This window comes from Lynx rufus, unplaced genomic scaffold (assembly GCF_022079265.1).
Source record: "Lynx rufus isolate CCGP_SWC_20201006 ecotype Redwood Valley unplaced genomic scaffold, mLynRuf1.p SCAF_27, whole genome shotgun sequence".
NCBI classification, from domain to species: domain Eukaryota; kingdom Metazoa; phylum Chordata; class Mammalia; order Carnivora; family Felidae; genus Lynx; species Lynx rufus.
This window is the reverse complement of record NW_025814842.1, coordinates 10,023,365-10,044,244: the sequence shown is the minus strand read 5'-3', so window position 1 is coordinate 10,044,244 and position 20,880 is coordinate 10,023,365. Positions and strand designations below refer to the sequence as shown.

Below are 20,880 nucleotides of genomic sequence, written 5' to 3'. Positions count from 1 at the left end.
CTTCTCCTCCTCTGAGATCTTCCTCCAGGCATCCACACCTGCTTACTATTTCTCTGACACGCTGGGCATGCTCCATGCTCATGGTCATTACACTGGACCGTCTTCCCAGAATGCTCTTCCCCCAGAGACCTATATGGCTCACTCCCACCCCTCCTTCAGATATTTTCCCAAATGCCACCTTCTCAGCAAGGCCGTCCTTGACAATCAAACCAAGAGTGCCTGGCCGGCTCAGTTGGCGGAGTGTGCAACTCTTGATCTCAGGGTTGTGAGTTTGAGCCCCACGTTGGGTATGGAGGTTACATAAATATAAAATAAATAAAATAGGGGTCCCTGGGTGGCTCAGTCCATTAAGCGTTTGACCCTTGGTTTCGGCTCAGGTCACGGTCTCACGGTTTGTGGAATTGAGCCCCGTGTCGGCCTCTGCACTGACAGCATGGAGCCTGCTTGGGATTCTCTCTTCCTCTCTCTCTGCCCCTGCCCTGCTCTCTCTCTCTCTCTCTCCCTCTCAAAATAAATAAACATTAAAAATAAAGAAATACGTGGATCGATCGATAAAATTGGAAACTCACCTCAAACCCGGCACCCCCTCCCCCTACTTCCCTACTTTGTCTTCTCCATGGTACATTATCGCCACCATGGATGTTACTGGTTTGTTTCTCATCTCTTTCCTTTCCTAGACAAGGACTGCCTGAGGGCAAGGATTTTGTCTGTTTTGTTTTCTGCCATGTCTGCAAGATCTAGCACAGTCAGTCCATAGTAGATGTTCAGTTAATTTTGATTAACGGAGTGAAAGTCAGACCCTTGATCGCCTCTCTCTTGTCTGCACAATAAAGTTCAACATTCAAGGCCTCCCTCACTGGCCTCACCTCTTACTCATGCACACCCTCTCACCTGAGAGCCAAAGCAGGCTCCTCGTGTTCTCCGAACACTCCCCAGCCTCACCCCAGTGTCTCTGGACACACTCCTTCTGTCCTGAATGCCTGCACCTCTCCCTGCAACAATCCTACTCCTCCAACACCCAGCTCCAATGTCACTGCCTCTGGGAAGCCACCCTGGGTCCCTCACATAGTGAAACCATTGTCTGTCTCTCCCACTACATTACATCTTAAGCGCAAAGCAGTGGCTGGAGCATGGCATCCTAGGTAATGTTTGATAAATGAATCAACGATTAAATGAGCGTAAGACCGATATCCGAAAGGCAGAGTTTAAGGTGAAGGGCACACATCCATTCTTTATTCATTTTTCATGCTGCCATTTAATTTTTTTTTAATGTTTATTTCTTTTTAAGAGAGAGAGAGACAGAGCGCAAGCAGGGGAGGGGAAGAGAGAGAGAGAGGGAGACACAGAATTTGAAGTAGGCTCCAGGCTCTGAACTGTCAGCACAGAGCTTGATGTGGAGCTCGAACTCACAAACCGTGAGATCATGACCTGAGCCGAAGTCCGATGCTTAACCGACTGAGCCACCCAGGTGCCCCTTTCATGCTGCCATTTAAAATGCACCTCATGGGGCGCCTGGGTGGCGCAGTCGGTTAAGCGTCCGACTTCAGCCAGGTCACGATCTCACGGTCCGTGAGTTCGAGCCCCGTGTCAGGCTCTGGGCTGATGGCTCAGAGCCTGGAGCCTGTTTCTGATTCTGTGTCTCCCTCTCTCTCTGCCCCTCCCCCGTTCATGCTCTGTCTCTCTCTGTCCCAAAAATAAATAAACGTTGAAAAAAAAATAAAAAAAGTAAAATGCACCTCAGTAAGTGATGCTTAGCGTGACACTGGGGCTCTCTGAGGACATAAGCTGTGTCTCCCCCTCCTGCCCTCTCTCCACGGGGCCAGACACTGGGCTCTGGGGGTGCACCCACGACCCAGTCCACCAGTTCACCCAGCACACAGGAAAGCACTCTGGACCAGGAGCCAGGTAGCGCCTTCCCTGCCACTGGTTCCCTGTAACCCTGGGCAAGTGCCTGTAGCAGGTGAGTCCCGTTGAATGGGGGGGCACCACCAATGCTTGCTCTGTGGGGCGCCCAAGGCTGAGGTCTGGACAACTGGGGAGGGTGTGGCCGCCTCTCATGCCAGGCTGCGTCTAAGCTAGTCTCGGGCCAGATTTCCAGGGAAGGAGAGATGGCTGGAACAGTGTCTGTAGCCTGTCTGCCAGCCAGCTAACCTGTGCCCACAGTCTGGGAGAAGCGCCAGGACCAGACACACAGGGCAGCAGGGGGCTGGCCCAGCTCCAGAGCAACACCTTGGCAGCCCTGGGGAAAGGAAGAGGGAGTGTTTGGCTTGAGGTCAAGAAGGTCTGGGCCAGGGCACAGAGGGGACAGCTGGAGGGAGGGTGTTATATGGCTGCTGTCTCAACAAGATGCTGGCAAGGACCAGAAAAGGAGCATCTGCTACTGACTAGCCCCCATCCACTACCCCTCTACATACAGCTAAGATCTTTCCATTAGTGTCAGAGTGAGCCGGGCCCCAGGCTTAAACGCCCCCCCCCCACTGGTATATAGGAAATAGAATCTCGGGGGGGGGGGGAAGCAGGCTTTAACTTAGATTTCCTTTCCCCAAAGACAGAAGGGTTCCTGCGTCCTGCTGGGGGCGGAAACTAAAGGAAAAGAAGTGGTCACCCTGCATCAGACCAGTGAACTGAGAAATCCCAGGGAAAGAGGGGCCAGAGCCTGAGTCTGGATGAAGTGTTGGGGGAAAGTGGGAAGGGTAGGGGCTCAGAGGCTGGAACTCTGGAGGAGGCTTTTGGTGGAGGAGGTTTTCGGAGGGGAGTGCTAGAAGTTCCAAGGCCATAAAATCGAGGGGGTTCCAACCTCCAGCAAATCCCCAGGGAGGTGAAGAGCTCTGGGGGTGAAGATCCAGGGTCCAGAACGACGGCTGGGCTGCTGAGCGGCTGAGCGCCGAGAGGGTTGGGGTAGGGGAGGGAGCAGGGGCTCTGGAGCCCCATCCCAGGCAGGGATCACGCGGGGTGGGGAACACAGGCGCAAGAAGTCCCAGGGTTTCGACCCCACTGCGCTGGGCGTGGGCCGGCGGCTGGGCGGGGCCGGGCTGGGGGCTGGGCCGGGGTCCCGGGGGCCGGGGCGGGGCCGGTCTGGCGCTGCGCAGCCGCGGGGCGGCCGCCGCGCATGCGGGGCTCACACGGCTGCAGCCGGCGCCGCTGCCACTCCCGGGAGCATGAAGGACCGAACCCAGGAGCTCCGCACGGTGAGTCCGGCCCCAGCGCGTCGCCGCTCGCCGCTCGCCGCCCGCGCCCGGCGCGCCGCCCGCTCCCCGCCCGGCCTCGGCGGCCACCCGGCGACAGCCCCTGTGTCCCCGACCCGGCGGGAAGGAGCAGTGCGGAGCCGAGGACCGCGACCCCCCTCCGGGTCCCGCCCCTCGGACCCACTGGGGGTCACGGGCTCGCGTGAGCTCGGCGCCATGGGCCCGCGGGCTGGCGGCCGGAGCCCGGGATCCTGGATAAACTTTTCGGCGCCCCCTTGTTTTGAGGGGTCGGAGGGCTATTATCGGATACCGGTGGCGGGACAGAGGGCTGACCTCTCCCGTAGCCCGCGCGGAGCAGGTCCCGTCTCTGTCCCCACACTGTGCCTCATCACCGACCCTCCTGTCCCCCGCACTGGTAGAGACAGACGGCGGGACCGCAGCGGGAAGGGGCCGGGGGCGGTCCCCTGCTCAGAGCCCAGCTGCGGGGCGCTGCGGAAACCGGGCCGCCGGGTGGGGCTGGGCTCTTCGGGCTGGCGCTGTCCCGCGGGCCGCCCCCGTCACCTGTAGCTCCCATCACCTGTGGCTCCCCATCCCGGTCACGCTCGGGGTCTGCTGCCCGCCCAGGTCCCAGAGGGGTCAGATTCGCCCCCCATCCTCCGGTCCACCTTCCTAGCCCCCGAGCAACCCCGACCCTGGTGGTGTTTTCAGACCCTTCCCGGGTTCCTGGTCTGGTTCCAACCTGAACCTGTCTATTTTTCCACCTGTGTCTCGGGGCCCCCGGGGTGTGGCTCCCGGGGCGGGGTTCGTGGGGAGTAAGAGGATGCGCAAAGGTTCTGACCAGAGCCCACCCTTTCCCAGCCCTGACCCAGAGCCCTGCCGCCTGTTTCTCATGCACCCCCCTCCCCAGCCTCCCGTGGCCGCTGACGTTTACCCGGGCATTCTCACCTTTGCCCTTAGAGATGGCAAGCCTGGGGGCCCCGCGGGAGCAGTGAAGGAAGTGAAGCCTGCCTGTGGGGAGGGGGACATGAGGACTCTAGACCAGGCTGACCCTTGTCTGATCCCCTAGTTGACCACCCTGCTGGCTGGCAGGTGCCCTTCCCGTACCACTGATCTAGGGTGGGGGGGGGCCCGCTAGCTCGGTGGCCCCTCAGAGCCCTCCCCCTGCTGCCCCACCTGGAGCCAGAGACATAGGTCCTCTCATAGGGAAAGTTTCAAGTGTGCTTTGGGCTTTTGATCTCATGGCCTGACCTCTCTGTCCAGAGGCTCCCCGCGTTTGTGCCCCGTCTCCCCCATTATACCAGTCCTGTGTCCTGGGCAGCGCGGAGCTGCGACCTGTACCATCCAGCCTCTATCTCCCCCTGGCTCTGGCTACCGGCCCCACCCTCCCATCAGACCTTTTATTCCTGGCCAAGTGCCCGGCCCCTAGGGTAAACCCCACGAGGTTTCAAAGGAAGAAGATGGTCCCTCATGTCATATATGATGTCTAAACACTTCCCCCGCCAGCCCTTGCGGTTGCCCTCAAGCTTCCTGTGCTACGTTGAGTCAGAAAGAATGTTATCTTGGCGATGTATGTCCACGTGGTGCGTTTGCTGATGTTTGGGTGCCTGGTGGGTCAGACGACAGTATATGTGGGAACCAAGTGGTCAGGGAAACGCAGTCCTTTCCGTGTGACAGGATCTGTGGCTCATCAGCCTTCATCCCCTCTGATAAAGGGGAAACTGAGACACAAGAGAGCCTAGTCCCGAAGATAGACTTAGGCCTGGCTGGGCGGGGAACCGCCAGGAGAGCTAGGGTTGTAGGGAGGTTGAACCCAGGTGTTTGGCTCCGGTATGTGGCTCTGTGACCCCTCACCCCCACCCCACCCCCCACATACACATAAACACTAGCCAGCGTGGTCCCCTAGAGGGTGAGGCCTGGCTTCTCTGTGAATTGAGGGGGGCTTCCTCTCTAGACCCCACCCCTCAGGCAGTCAGAACCCATGGAGGTTTGCTGTATCCACTGCTGGGTGGCCCTGCCCATTGGGCGTTTCTTGCAACCTCCAGGAGCCCACACTGTGTGGGGTGGAACAGGTAGTCTGTGGGGGGCTATCGTTTCCCACAAGTCCCCCTCCGGGCCTTGAGTTCCCAGCTATATAGCAGAGATGAGACACCTAGAACCCAGTTTCTCAGGGCAAGAGGTAGTCACAGGTCTCCTGAGTCGCCTCCGTATTTCGGGGAGACCTTGAACCCCAGGAGCCAGAATTTTCAGATTAGAATCCCCAGGACCCAAGAGGCCGGTACTGGCTGGGCTGGACAGAGGTGGTGCTCGGGACAGTGACTTGCACCACCACCAACCCTCCCTCCCTTCTCCCCCCTCCTCCTTCCCCACCCAACGCCACCACATTTGGAAGGAAGGCAAAGGGAGCTTATTTATAAAAGTCACACTTGGGGAAGGAGCTGGCGCATTTCCTCAGCGCTCTGCAGGCCAGGCCCAGCCCTCCAGCCTCTCCCATCACTCATAAGGCTGATTCTCTAGTTGTGCAGACAGACCGAAGGGATCATTGGGGGCCCTCAGAGATCAAAAGGGCAACCCAAGGGCCTAAGAGGGGCAAAGACTAGCCCAGGGGCACACAGCCAGAGAGACTTGGGGCAAAGTGTCCCTGGGCAGCCGCATCTGGCACGCAGCTGCCTCCTTCCCCCAATTCAGAGGCCTCTCTGGTTTTCTTTCTGAGAACCAGAAGTTCTCAGACCTACCCCTCCCCGAGCCCAGGACGGTGTTTATCTTTGTCCCGAGTCGTGTGCGACACAGGAGGCCTGCTGCGGAAGCCAGAGGATGGAGAGGAGGGAGTGTTGGGGCAGCCAGACCCTGGGAGAAGAGAACTTGGGGTGGCCCAGAAAGAGGAGTTGGATTTAGATGGGGGGAGGAAAGGTGGTCCAAAAGGAGAGACCCGCACGAGTAAAGGCAGAGAGGTTGGGATGCCCAACCGAGAGTGGTGGGTGGTCTGACGCCTGCTCACTGGAGAGCAGGGGCAGGCCCGGAAGGGAAAACCCCGTGGGCCCCTCTGTCCCCCAGTTCCCCTTTTCTCTCTCATTGCCGGGAAGAGACAGGGTGCCCTAGGCAACACCAGGCAGGTTCTTGCCTTAAGCTCTCTGTGCCCATTTCACCCATACAGTGGAGCGAGTGGGATCCGCCTTGCAGAGTGGAAGAAATGGGGATGTAAGAGTAGGCCTCCTTCCCTCCTCTGACCTCCTTGGGGTGCAGCGAATTTGGGCACATTTTCATCTGGGGTGCAGCCGGAACGACCTCCAGGGACTGTCTAGTCCAACCTCCCCTTTCACAGATTGGAAAGCTGAGGTCTGGAAGGGGCCAGGGTGTTATCTAAGGTCACACCATGTGTTGGAGGGTGCCGGGCAGAGGCCAGCTCATCTCCTGGGGCTGAGGCTGCCTCCTGGAGCTGCCCTGGGGGCCTGCTAAGGGGCAGGGATCTGGTGAAGGGCACACACAGGATGCAGAGAGGGGGAAGGGATCAGATGCGGGGAGCCCTTCTTTACTGGGGATGCAGCTTGGCCTCGCATACCCCTGACTCAGCTCTGGGTCTGTCCGCTCTGGTGGTATTGACTTTGATTCGTCATTAAAAAGGAGGGGGGGGAATATAGTCCTCGAGGCAGACAACAGCAACTCCTGCTCAGGAGGAATGAATCAGCCCTGCTGGCTGGCCTCCCACTCTCCATCCCTGGGGACAGGCCTGGAGGCTGCCTGGCCTCCGAGGCTCTTGGAAGAATCACTTTTGTTTCCAGGAAGGTATCCTGGAATCCTGGAGCCTCTGCCAGGAGAGACCACCAGGGCTGTCTGGCCTCCACTAGAAGGTTGGGGCTTCTCCCAAGTGCGGCTTTCATTCCTGATTGCTTGGGCCAGAGCCTATGGAGAGGAGTAAGACCAGACCAGTGGTTCTCAACCCCTGGGGGGGGGGGGGGGGCGGAGCTTTTTAAAAACAGCCTCCCCAGCCCCACCCCCTGAAAGTCCAATTCAATCTCTCTAGGATAGAGTCCTGGAAGCTGGTGGGGGTTTTTTAAGCCCCCAAGGAATTATGGTCCTGGAACAGGGTTGAGAACCATGGAGGGATGAACAAAAAAACATCATGACAAGTAAAATATTGGTTGGATGTGAGAAGAAAAGGAAGAATGTGAATGTACCCCGGTTTCTGATTTGAGGGTCCTCGGGAATGGGGGCTCAGGAGAAAGAGGTGGAACCTCGTTTGGGCCAGATGGCAGGTAGGGTACATCACAGGATGCCTGGGTGGGTTTTTTCTAAAGATGTTTGTAGCTTCCAGCTTGTGACCACTCCAGGCTCCAGCTGCCACCTCCAGCTGCCACTGGGGACCCTCAAGTCTCCAGTCTAGTCCAGCCCTCTTTCTGGAGCTGTGACTGTCACTCGCAGAAGGCTGGCAGATTTCTAAGGGAGCCAGGGCCCTCATGATTTAAAACTATCTGGGTGGCCCCTGTGTGCATGTAGGTGATGTCTGCCCTGACCATCCCCAGACACTGGGAGATAGCACACCAGCCTACTTCCTACTTCCTTTTGGGTCAGGAGCGTGTCTGGGTTTGGGGCTTGTCATTTACTCAGTGTCCCATGAGACCTGACCTCAGTCTTAGTTAACCTGGAGGATGTCTCTAGAAAGGTGCCACAGGGCACCGGCCTAGATGTGGATGAGGTTGCGGGGGGGCAGCAAAATCATGAGCCATCAGATTCTCACAAAGTAGAATAAGGATCTGAACAAATGAATAAATGAAACAGAAAAAAAAGTCCTTCGCTTGAGCCTAAAATCCAACCAAGTAGACAGTGGTGGGGAAGGGCTTGGGGTTTTCCTGGGCAGGAAGTGCTATATGATCACTGATACGGTCATATATCATATATCGTACTGATTTCTGGTTGCATTAACAGAGGTAGACCACATAAAAAGAGGGAGGGGATGGGTCAGCTCTTTGGTACCATTCAGACCACAATCAGCAGCAAATTCAGTCTGTATCATGTACTGCAGGAGAAGATAGAGGCTGAACCAAGTAAGTCTGGGGCAAGGACTGCAACTTCGGGCCCTAGGAAGGATCTGAGGGGAAGGGAATAGCCAACATGAGTAGAAAAACCCAGAGAAGATGCTGATGCTGTCTTTAGATCTCTAGCAAGTCCAGCCCAAGGAGAGGGCACCAACAGGTTCTTTATGGCCTAGGGCCAAACTGTACAGGAAAGGGACAATTGGGGCAGCCCAAGATGGGCAGAGCTGCCCAGGAAAGGTAGTAAGCTCACCATCACAGGAGGTGTGCAAGCTGAGTCTGGAAGCTGAGGCCAAGGTGATTTTTCAGGTCCCTCAGGGCCTGAGAGTCTGTGGTTGTGGTTCCAGTAGAGAAGGGAATAGTGCAGGGGAAAGCAGAGGAACAAGATAGTGGGGAGCTGGGGAAGGCTTCTGGAAGGAGGCAGCATCCAAGGATGAGGGGAATGAATGCCAGCTTCATGGAATCGGCATTCCAGGCAGAGGGAATTGCATGGGGAAAGGGAAGACAGTTGGGTGGGTCATCGAAGCAGGGAAGTGGTTATAGGTGGGGCGTGCTGGGTCCAGTTTTAGGCTGCAGCAGTGAGGTGATGAAGGGTGGTGGGCGAAAAGTCCCGAGAGGAAGAAGTGCTGAGACTTGGTAAGGAAGGGGTCCCCGTGGAGAATCCCCTCAGGGTTTTGCTTGGAGCCACCACTGGTGTGACCGAGCCTGTGAAGTCAGGCCCTAAACCCTCCAACCAGCTTTGGGGCTAATCTGAACGCCACCTTCGGGACAGACCCCAACCTGGGGGCCCCCACCAGGCCCTGGCCCCAGGTATCCCCTTCCTCAGCTCTGCCCTCATTGACACAGGGCCTGGAGGAGAGCGTGGGCGTCTTTCCTGCCAACCCTGTGCTGGAGAAACTGCCTGAGGCCAGGCTTCTTCAGTCTTCTGGGGAGGCTGTGGAGGGAGCAGGTCAAAGCTCCTGGATGCATGGAGATCCTCATTTTACAGATGGGCAAGCTGAGGCCCGGGGAGAGCCATCAGCCCAGATCCCAGGGGTCTCTGGCAGCGACTCTCATCCTTGGAAACTCTGATGCCCTTGTCTTTGGCCCCCGCCAGTCATTCCTCTTTCTGGGAGGGGAGCTGGAAAATTCTCCTCAGTCCTTTCCTGTCCACCCTTGTCCCTCTCTAGACACCAAAAAGACAGGGCAGGGTGCTGAATGGCAGGCGCTCCTAGGGCCACCTCCCAAGCTGGCAGCCTGCCCTGAAGGGGGACCTGGGCTCCTCCAGACTGCACTCTGCCTCAGTTTCCCTAGGGAGTGCTCTTCCAGCTTAGCTCCCGGGCCTGGCAAGGCCCAAAAGTGTAGAAATGGCTCCTAGATTTTCTTTGTCTATAGGTGGGCTCGGTTGGGGGGAGGGGGCCACCTGGTAGCAGCCACAGACACTTGTGGGAGCGAGGATTTATTTTAGCTGCTGGGGGAGGAGGTGTGATCTCTTGATGAGAGGGGCCTGTCAGAGCCGCCTCCAGGAAGCTCCCAACCAACCCCGTCTCCTGGTTGGTCCCACTCCGGTGGGGCAGTAGGACCCCGAGAGCCCCAGGGGCACAGCCCTTTACAGAACATGCTGTGCTTTCCCACCCTTTCTCTGCCCTCTGTCCCTGCGGCCTGACATCGCTGTCCCCACTGCAAACAGGAGCAGACAGACCCAGAGGGCAGGTCCCTCAGTCAGCCCCTGCTGGGTGCAGAACCTGGGTCCCTCCCCAGCAGGCTAGCTGGGCCCAGCCCTCGGGGTCCCTCAGCTTCACCGACCCTCGACCTCCACCTGCCCCTATCCTTGGCTCTGACCCTGATGTAAGAGAGATTGAGGTGAACGCCAGTGCTGAGCCAGCTCATGCCTGCCCTGTGGGGTGCTAAGATATGAGATGTGACCAAGCCTGAGATCCCCAGTCCAGGGCGAGGCCGGTCCTGCCCTGGGTATCCTGGCTTTGGCTGTGGAGACGGACTTGCCCTTGCCAACAGAGTGGGCTGCCCCTGGCGACTGCAGGCGCCTAAGGCGGACAGTAATGAGCACGGCCAGTGCACTGGGAAGTCAGAGGTGTAATTACCCCGCCCCCCAGGGTGGGGGGCTTTTATACAGCTGCTCTCAGGGTGGTGGGGTGCGGCTGCACCTGTAGCTGGGGCCTAGGGCAGCCCCTGAGCCAAGTGACATGACTGGTCTTGCCAGGCCCACCTCTGAGCCTGGAGGGAAAGAGGATCGAGGTCTGATGTCAAGAATGACAAGAAGAGGGGCGCCTGGGTGGCTCAGTCGGTTAAGCGTCTAACTTCAGCTCAGGTCACGATCTCACAGTTCATGGGTTCGAGCTCCGTGCCAGTCTCTCTGCTATCAGTGTGGAGCCCACTTTGGACCCTCTATCTCCCTTTCCCTCTGTCCCTCCTCCACTGGCACTCTCCCTCTCTCTCAAAAATAAATAAACATTAAAAAAAATTTTTTTTAATTAAAAGGAAAAAAAGAATGACAAGGAGAGAACAGAGTTCACAGAGCCCCGTGCAGGCAGTGTCTCTCAGGCCTGCCTGAGGGGCTGTGGGACGGCCTCTTTCTGAGTCATGCTACCTTTTTAGAGGCAGGTGTTGTTGGCACATGGGCCTCCCCTTCCCGGGTGCCCCTAAGAAAGGGAACTCGGGAACTTTGGGCCCCATCTTAATTAAAACCTTCAGGCCCAGAAAGGAGAGAAGAATGGCTTCCAGGCAGCCTGTCTCAGGCCAGGTCTGTGAGTTGGGGCCACTGGCCAGGGGACCCAGCCTTCCCAGCTGTGCCCTAGGGTGAGGGGCATACTGGGAGGACCCCAGTCCTGTGGGGAAGGGGCAGGCAGCTGGGTAAAGGAAGGAATCCCTGGCCTAGAGGTGGAGACCCGGTCCGGTCACCAATTCGACAGGCCAGGCCTCTCTCCTCATGCTGGTCCCCCAGGGTCCTCCAGGCCTCACTGTGGCCGGGAGCCGAGGGCACAGCCGGACCTCGTCCCTGCCAAGATGACGGAGGGCAGTGGTCAGGGCCCTGGAGCTGAGCTGCTGAGTATAGATGCGGGGCAGTTTGTGGCCCCAGGTCCAGCGGGCCCCAGTGGGCCCACCACAGGTCCGCTCATGTGTCCACACCCCTGTGCAGGCCAAGGACAGCGATGATGATGACGATGTCACTGTCACCGTGGACCGAGATGGCTTCATGGATGAGTTCTTTGAACAGGTGGGAGCCAGCACACCCCACCTCCTTGGGCAGACCTCCAAGGCAGAACTCGGGGCGGGGGGGGGCCCACATCCGTCCTCTGAGTCAGGCCCAGGGCCCTTACACCAAATAACAGAGCCATTCTGAGGGAGAATAGACTGAAGCTCAGAGGGGAGCAGAGTTTAGGATTGGACTCGCCCACTCCTCCCCATCCCGTTCTAGAAGGATAGTTGGAGTCCCTGCCCCCACTGCTCCCCTCCCCCCTGCCCCGCTTCCCGAAGCCTGGTCCAGCCTCTCCCTGAACCTGACTGCCAGCCCCAGTCTGGGCCAGCCCCGGGCCCACGAGCCCCCTCCCTGGATCTCCCCCTGCCTGCCTGGCCCTGGTGCGCAGGTGGAGGAGATCCGTGGCTTCATTGACAAGATCTCGGAGAACGTGGAGGAGGTGAAGCGGAAGCACAGTGCCATCCTGGCCTCCCCCAACCCTGACGAGAGTGAGTGTGGAGGACCGAGGGGCGGGTTTGGGGCCTCCAGGAAGGCGCTGCTGCCCGGGAGGGGCTCCCGGAACCCCAGCACCCTCACCGTTGGTCGGCAGAGGGGTACCTTGGCGTGGCCGGGACGGGGAGGGCCCCTGTGGAAAGCTTCGGGAAACACAGTTGGCCCAGGCGTGGGGCGGGGTTCAGCGCCCGGGTCCCACGCGGACTTGTGCGGAGTGGGGCGGCCATCCTGGGGCCTGGGTGGCATCGGGCGCCAGCCCCACCCTCTCCAGGTAAGCTGGGTAGGTGGGTGCTGCCCAGCTCCCAAGGAAGCCTCCCCGCCCAGCCCCTCCCCTTCCCGAGCCTCCCGGGGGAGCAGATGGCGGTGCCGAGGCTCAGCGCCGTGGGAGGGCAAGCCGGCCGAGCGGGAGGAGCTTCCGGAAAGAGCTGGCAGCCACTGGTACCCCGGGGCTGGGCATTATCAGGATTCCAGGAAGTCACCTTTCTCCCTCTGCACAAGGAGCCTCTGTGTGTCTGCATTCCGCTCTGTCCCCAGACAAGTCCTCCTGACCCTGCCGTCACAGTTGCTGGGGAGGTGCTGATGGCTGCACTGCCCTGTGTGGGGCTGGTGGCATGCGGGCCCCAGATTCCTTCCCCTCGGCCCCAGGGAGTCCGCGACAGGGCTGGGGTCCCGGCCCGCGACCTGGACGGTTGACTGTGCATATATGCACACAGCTTCTGTCTGCTCATCTCCTCCCTCACCTCTCCAGCCCTTTTGGGAGGCACCAGCCCACGGGGCCCCAAGAATGCAAAGGGGAGGCTCCCATCCCTGGGTGGGCCAGGCGAAGTGTCAGGGCTGGGTTTCTGTGTCCTCGACAGCAGTGCGTCTCCATCCATAGGCCCTCAGCCCTGGTTCCACTGGTGTCCTCAAGCGCCCAGAAGACATCTCTCCACAGCCCCAAAGAGTGCTTGAACGTGAGACCAGTGCCAGGCCCTTGGGAAGCAAAATGAGTCCGCTGGGAGCCAGGAGACTGTGCTGGGAATGGGTGGGAAGGAGAGAGGGGTCACCCGGGGCAGGGCACACATTCGGTGTGGCCGTCATGCATTGGCCCTCTCCCCAGCGGTTTGTCTGGGAAGGCAGCTGTGACGTGGTGGGTTTTAGTGCGCATGTGTGTCTGAGTCCGTGTGGGCCCCCGTGTGGGCCCCTCCTGATGAGAGAGGGGGCTGCCGGTGAGAACAGAGTACTTGAAAGAGCTCGGGCATTGGCCTGTCACCCGCTGGAAGACGGGGAGAGTGTGGGGCAACGGAGATGCCAGTCCGTTTCTCTTGGCTCCCCTGTGCCACCTTCCACACAAGGTCTCCCCGAGTCCTACAGTCGGTAGCGACCCGCTAGGAATTGCCACCGTGAGCTGAGCAGTCAGGACCAGCCAGCGGTCACTGATGTGGGCTCACGGGCCATTCCTCATGGGGAGGGGACTCCTTCTAGGGCAGAGGGCGCCGTTAACAAGGAGTGACTGGGAAAGATGGCAGTGAGCGGGCGGGGGGGCTTGCCCAGGCCGAGGCTTGCTCGGTCTCCCCTGGGCGCGGCCATCCGGGCCGGGCTATTTTGGGTCTGAGCAAAAGCGGCTGAGACATCAGAGCAGCTGGTAACTAAGTTTCCTTTGTTTGAACGAACGAGGCGCCCTCCTCCGCTCCTCGAAGCCCCCCACCTCATGATCCACTTGGTAGGCACCCCCCCATCAACCGCTATAAGCCCCTCCCAACCCCTTACAGGAGAGGCCCCAGCCCCAGAGGAAAACAGACGGTGGATAAGAAAGGCTCGGCCAGGAGCTCAGTCCTGGTTTCTCCAGGAAGTAGAGCCCTGGGGTCGCCCTGAGGCTGGGGCGCTGTCCGGAGCCGTTGCTGCATCACCCCACGGGAGAGCAGCCCCCTGGCCCCCCTTGGCCGGCCAGCCCTTCGCTGGGGGTCGAGCAAGCTGAGTACCCCTATGGCCTCTACCAGCTTTAGAGAGATGGTTCCAGTTGGAACAAGGGCCCGAGAAACACTAGGTCACGGCCTTCCCCCAACTTCCCCCTCTTAGGCCCAGCCACCTGCTGCTTCACGGCCAACTGTGGGCCGAGGCCCACCTCTTTGAGGCGCTTCTCCGCCAGCTCCCATCCAGGCCAGGTGCCTCACGCCCCCGTCTACCCGCCGGGCTCAGCACCTGGGAAGGGGGGACTCTAGCAGAACAAGGTCTACCCCACCCAAGCTGCTTGCTTCGGCCTCTCTGGCCCCTGGCTCTGTCACCCCCTTGGCTGGACGCTTCCCCCTGCGCCAGAGCTACCAGGTAGCGCTAGGTGAGCCCGCTCCCCCCACCTTCGACTCAGGCAGGCATCAAGTAAATGTCCCCCAGCGCCAACTCCAGCATTGCCAGCTGCTCCACAATTATTTCTGCCTTAAATTTAGACCCATCTGTTATCTGCAGGGGGTGGGAGAGCCAGCAAAGGAGGAAGGGAGGCTCCTCGGAAGGCAGCACAGAGGGAGCTAGGCGATAGCTGGTGTGGCCCCCGCCCAGGATCGGAGGGGCAGGCAGAGCCTTAGCCGGGGGAAGGGGGAAGACCCAGGACCCAGGCTCTGCCCAGAGCCCCCCCCCCCCCCGGGCCCCCTGGGCCAGAGGCTGCGCCTGAACGGCAGGCAGCAGGGGAACCCCAGGTGTCTACCCTGTACCCCTTCTGCCTCCCCAGAGACGAAGGAGGAACTGGAGGAGCTCATGTCTGACATCAAGAAGACAGCAAACAAAGTTCGCTCCAAGTTAAAGAGTGAGTCTGGGCTCCAGGCCTTGCCTGGGAGGTGGAGGGGCCCTCTGGACCCGCTTCCTGTGTGTAGCCGTAGGGGTTCACTAACTCTGAAGGGTACATTGGGTCTTGCTTTCCTTTATGAGGGTGCCATCATGCGCCCATTCCCTCAATTGCTGCCTGGCAAGGCTTGTGTGTGCCAGGCTCTGGGCTGGGCCTGGGGACGCAGGGGCCTGAGGCTTCACTGAGGGAGTGCTCCCCTCTGAGCATTGTCCCCCACTGCAGCTAAAGAGGGTTCAGGGAGTGGCCAGCGCCACAGATGTGCCCACCCCACAAATGCACAGGACTGGGGGCCGTGTGCTCTGCAGGTTGTGGCCACCAGGCCCTCCCCACTCTGGGCATGGCCCCTTGTTGGGCGCACAGGAGGCAGGGTGGGCCTGAGCCACCAGGCCTAGCGCATAGTGGGCATTCACACCCATAGCGTGGCGTGCACTTGAGGCCTCACAAATGGGCCGCATGTATGCACACACCGAAGCGTGCATCATGCGAATGGGCCCTTTTTACCCCCCAACCCCATCAGTCCCGCGCTCCCTCCTCCTCTGCTTCCCATGTGACCCCACTTACAGACCACAGGAGATCCTCTCTAGGGGAGGAGGTCCTGAGCCAGATCCTGGGCATGTGGGTCAGGGGGATGGGCAGTGGCGAGGGAGACAGGCTATGGCTCAGCAGCCATTCGTTCCCCCAGGCATTGAGCAGAGCATCGAGCAGGAGGAAGGCCTCAACCGCTCATCCGCAGACCTGAGGATCCGAAAGACACAGGTGCCGCAGGCAGGCCTCAGGGTGGGCAGGCGGGCGGGCGCTTGAGGCTCTGGTGTTGGGTGGGGCCGGGCCTGACACCTGCACCCCCACCTCGGATCCCCAGCACTCCACGCTGTCCCGCAAGTTCGTGGAGGTCATGTCCGAGTACAACGCCACGCAGTCCGACTACCGCGAGCGCTGCAAGGGCCGCATCCAGAGGCAGCTGGAGATCAGTGAGCTGGCGGGGCGGGGCCGGGGCTTGGGGGCGGGGCCGGGGCCAGGGCCGCCGCCCATCTGCGGGGTGTGCAGGACTCGGTGTGACCCCTCCTCGCAGCTGGCCGGACCACGACCAGTGAGGAGCTGGAGGACATGCTGGAGAGCGGAAACCCGGCCATCTTTGCCTCCGGGGTGAGTGGGCACCACACCCCTCCCACCGGGCCCCCAGGTGTGCTGGGACAGGGCAGTATTTGGACACAGCCACCTTTTGAGCCTCAGAGAAGGCGGAGTCCCAGAGAGAAAAAGGGACCAGGCTGAGGCCACATAAATGTTAGTGGCGGAGGTAGAATTAAGACCCATGTCTCCCGGGTCCTCCCAGTTAGGTCCACTTCCTTGCTTCTCCTGTCCATTTGCCAGCTAGGGGTGCCTTCCACTATCCTCTGGGCCTTTTTCCTTTCCTGGGGAACACGGTGCCCTTGGCCGTCTCTCCATTCAGGTGAAGCTTGAGCAGGGGGGCTTTCTGAAGGAGGTGGCCACGGGGTGGAAGGCGGCTTGGGGATGTGGGTTCCAGGAGGAGAGAAGGGAGAGGCAGTTACCCTCTCTGGGAGGCAGAACAGAAGGAGAGGGGAAGAGAGAAAAGCAGTTCAAGGCCTGGGTCCTTGGGACAGTCAACTTGGGCTGTACAAGACTGGTGACAAGAACTACCACTTAGTTACCATGTGGCAGGCACAGGCGGGGAGTGTTATTAGCCCCGTATTAAGGAGGAGAAATCCATCTCAGAGAAGTCAAGTAACGGCTAGTAAGAACCAAGCAGGAAGTGGGAGAATGCTGTGGCTGAGGAGGGAGCCACTGCCATCCCAGCTGCCTTTGCCCTTGGCCTGCTGTCCTGGCCCTGGTCCCCATCCCTGCCCCCTTCAGCAGGCCCCTGGGTCCCAGCCCACTGCTCCCACCCCCTAGATCATCATGGACTCCAGCATCTCAAAGCAGGCTCTGAGCGAGATCGAGACGCGGCACAGTGAGATCATCAAGCTGGAGAACAGCATCCGTGAGCTGCACGACATGTTCATGGACATGGCCATGCTTGTGGAGAGCCAGGCGAGTACCAAGGGCCCCACTGCCCTCCGCCCCCCAGCCCACAGCAGCACCCAGGGCTGCACTAACCCCGACCCTTTCTGCCTGACACGCTGCCCTGCCCGGGAGGGACCGAGTCTCCAGGTAACTAACCGCCTGCTGTTGAAACTGCCTCCAGGGCCGTGCCCACCTAAAGGACCCTGTCCTCTGCATGGCTCTGCTACCGGGACCCAGTGCTGCATGGCTCTGCTTGGCCCTCCAGGACCCCAGGCCCTGCATGGCCCTCTACCCAGCCTTGTCCCATCGTATTCATCAGCTGTTTGTCACATGGGCACAGCGGACGGCCACTTTTCAAGGAACTGGAAGTATAGCAGTGACCAGGACAGCTGAGGGCCTGCTTCCCGGAGCTAATGTCTGTTGGGTGAAAGGGCAGCATAAGTATATGACAGATGGAATGTTCTCCAGTTGTGCCAGGTGCTCAGATGTTAGGAGGCAGTGTGAATGAGCGGTGATTCTCCAACTTGAAAGTGCCCGAGAATCACTTGGAGGGCTTATAAGTTTCCTGGTTCCCGTTCCCAGAGATTGGTAGGTCAAGGTGGGAGCCTGTAAGTTTGCTTTTTTTTTCAAGTTAATTTTGAGAGGGAGACAGAGAATCTCGAGCAGGCTCCATGCTGTCGGCACAGAGCCCGACATGGGGCTCGATCTCACTGGGAGATCGTGACCTGAGCCGAAATCAAGGGTCGGCCGCTCTAACGACTGAGCCACCCAGGCGCCCCGGAATTTGCATTTCTAACAGTTTCAAGGGCGATGCCGATGCTGCCAGTCTGAGGGCCACGGCTGGGGTAACGGTAATAGAGTCCCTGAGGTGGCCACTTTGGACGGGGTGGTCAGGGAAGACTTCTCTGTGGAGGTGGCATTTGAGCTCTGAAGACTTCCCGGGGTCACAGTGAAGAGCTGGCCCAGGCAGAGGGACCAGCAGCAGAACTGTCCTGAGACTGGCAAGAGCCGGGCTCTCGGAGGAGGAGGCCGTGCAGTTGGAGCTCAGGGGCGGCAGGGAGGAGGCAGAAAGTGGTGCTGGACGCCTGGATTCTCTTCTAGATGGAGGGTCTTCAGTGTGGGCATGGTGTGGGCAGAGTTAGGAAGCAGGGAGGCCACAAGGAGGCTGCTGCCACCGGTGGCTGAGAGACCGTAGCTGTATGGACGCCAGTGGGAGCAGTGGACTCGGAGAGAGCAGTCGTGTGTCACAAAGCTGCTGCTGGGGGTCTCAGCGCTGTGGTCTCCAGGGGGCTGCGTGGGACCGGATTACGGGGCCCAGAAGGGCTATGGGAGGGGGCGAGGAGTCTTGAATGTTGAAGACTGAAGACAGAGCTGGATAGAACCACTGTGCCTGCGGAGGACGGAGTGGGACACCGTCCAGACCGCCTGCTCCCGCCCCGGCCTCCCTCTGCCGCGCTCCAGGCCCCAGCTCGGCGCCCTCTGCATGGCCCCCATGCCCTTGGCTGAGACCGCATGGCCAGTTCCCTCCCCCAGGATGACTGCTCTGCAGGGAGAGGAGGGAGCTGCCCCGGGGTGCCTGGCCTGAGGGGCACAGGTGAGAGGCTGTACCCCATCCTCACACCCCCACTTTCCTTTCTCTGACTTCAGGGTGCTGCCCCAAAGTCCTGCCCTGAGGGGGGCCCTGCTGGAGCTTGAGTGCCCTGGCCCTGCAGGGGGAGATGATTGACAGGATTGAGTACAACGTGGAACATTCGGTGGACTACGTGGAGAGAGCGGTGTCTGACACCAAGAAGGCCGTCAAGTACCAGAGCAAAGCACGCCGGGTCAGTAGCCTCCCTGCCCCCTCCCGTGAGGGCCCCGGGACCACCGTAGATCCCTCCCCACTCTGCCTTGACCGCTTGCCCCCACCTCGGAGCTGAGCAGAGCCCCCATCCTGAGGCCTTCAGCTCTTGGTGTCACCGCCTCTGGGCTGCACCTTCCCCAGCCCTCATCGCCACCCCTCTCAGAGCTCTGACCCAAGCCCTTGGCCTCCCTCCCTCGTCTGAGGCTGCTCCTTTGTGCCTCTCCGGTGCAGAAGAAGATCATGATCATCATCTGCTGCGTGGTCCTGGGCATCGTCATCGCCTCCACCTTCGGAGGCATCTTCGGATAGAAACCACCCCACCTGCCACCCCGCTCGGGATGGTCTGCCCTCAGGAGGCCCCTTGGCTGCTGCTGCCTTCTGGCTCGGAGCCCCTTCCTCCCCGCCCCGTACTGCTCCTTTCTCTGCCGCAGGGCCCTCCGTCCCCACCCCGAGCCGTCGTGTGCATGATCTCTGTGACCGTGTGTGTGTGTCTGTACGGGGAGCCAGCGGGGAGCCGGGCTGGGAAACAGCCAGTGGGGTGGGGCAGGTCAGCAAGGCACAGACTCAGGCCCTGGCCCAGGCCGCCTCACCCTTCCCAGGTAGTGCCACCCAGGGTAGCCATATTCCCCCCTCCCCCTTCCCCTGCCTTCCCGAATTCCACTCCAGCCTGGGGTCTGCCCTCTCCTGGGACCGAGGCTCGCTCTGGACCCCAACCTTGCCTCCTCCTGACTGGCCCATCTGCCCTGACCTCTGTCCTCTCCAGCTGTCCCCCTAAGCCGAGCCCCCTGAGGGGTGGGGACCAGCTGGCCACATGGTGCTGCTTTTCAGGTTAGGGGAGGGGTGGCCCTGAGAGACAGCCCAGCTCTAAGCCTCTAACAGCTGATCACTGCCAGGGAGGCTCAGGGTGCTGTGGCCAGGTGGCTTCTGGCTGTCGAGACCAGGCTCCCTCCCCTGCCTAGGGGCAGAGTCCAGCGGGTCTTGGCTGCCTCCTCCTCCCTTCCCGCAACCCTGCAACCCCAGGAGCAACCCCTTTGGGCTGTGCCTGACCCCAGGTAACATTCCACAAGAGACTGTCCGGTGCCTGGTTTCCAGCCACCCTTCCAGCCAGGGAGGCAGATCGGGCCCGTCAGTTCTCTGCCATAAGCCGAAGCCTGCACCCTGGGCCAGCCACTCTCCCCGGCAGGCCTCAGTCAGGTCCTCAAGCCATTGTGTTGCATGTTTGGGACAGTGGTTCCTGCTCTCTCGTGCTCTGGGAAGTCAGGTGTCCCTTCAGGCCTGCAATCGCGTCCTGCCCTTGCTGTTCCCCAGTGATGTGCCACGTGGGTGTCTGGTGTCTAGGATGCAGTATTCAGCAGCCAGCCAGGGAGGAGTACCTCCCTCCTCCCCATCTCGGGGCTTCTCAAGTCAGAAACGTGCCCCCACCCAAGCCCCCCTCTTCCTCGTTGACAGGCAGGGAGTGTGCATGCGAGTGCATGCAGTAGGGGATGGGGCCGCATCCGTGCCCCGCCTTCCCTCAGCTCTGCTCCTGCCCAGTGACTGTGACCACTGTCCGTGCTGCCTTCTTTAACAGCAACTTCCCTTCCTCCACCCCTTCACCAAAGGTCTTGGTACAACCAGCTGCCCCTTTTGTGAAATTTTTATGTAGAATAAACATTTGTATCTGTACCGTGTCTCTGCCCTAGGTTTCTTACTGTCATGAGGTCACAGCCTTAGAACTTGGGGGTAAATGTGCCCAGCACTAACCGGAAGAAGGGGTTCAGAGGCAGAGGATCCCGCCTCCCACCTCGGCCTTCAACCTCCAGATCCTCTGGCCCCTCCACCCCAGCCTGAACGTTTCTACTCCTGCTTAAAGCCTGATGCCCCGTCCCTTCCGTGCTGAGGGCGCAGATCTACCCCTCCTTCCGCTTTCCCAGTAGCCACAAATGAGGCCTGGATCCCCACTTGCTCAGCCTGCTGCTACAGACCCCCCTCCCCCGCACCCCAGGGCAGGCTTGCCTGCTCTCCTGACCACTAGTAATCGGACAGGAGACACACCCAAAGGCAACCGAGTGCGGGCCAATCAGCAGTTGGTGTAGCTCAGGGCCAAAGGTCAGCCCAGGCCCTGGCTGGATGCCGCCTTCAGACTGGGAGACAACCAGAGGCTGGGCGGTGGCCTCAGAACAGTGGGTCCCACGGATACTTTGACCCCACCCATTTTTCCCAAATTTGCCTAGTGCTGGAATAAACAGACCAAAATTCCATCTACCTGCGTTCCTTGTAGGTTAAAATAGGGTGCTTTTCATACACTCAAGTTCTCTGAGCCT

The 20,880-nt window shown here is 60.0% G+C and overlaps 1 protein-coding gene across 1 annotated transcript; it reads left to right on the top strand.

The window, feature by feature from the left end:
• Window positions 1-3,158: 3,158 nt before the first annotated feature.
• On the top strand, window positions 3,159-20,286 carry STX1A (syntaxin 1A). Its single transcript, XM_047089551.1, has 13 exons — window positions 3,159-3,317; window positions 4,093-4,182; window positions 9,059-9,161; window positions 11,154-11,293; window positions 11,349-11,426; window positions 11,797-11,896; window positions 14,602-14,676; window positions 15,398-15,471; window positions 15,575-15,683; window positions 15,785-15,858; window positions 16,624-16,761; window positions 18,447-18,557; window positions 18,809-20,286. The coding sequence occupies exons 1-13, from the start codon at window positions 3,159-3,161 to the stop codon at window positions 18,884-18,886; spliced, it is 1,329 nt and encodes a 442-aa protein (XP_046945507.1). The 3' UTR covers window positions 18,887-20,286.
• The last annotated feature ends 594 nt before the right edge of the window (window positions 20,287-20,880 follow it).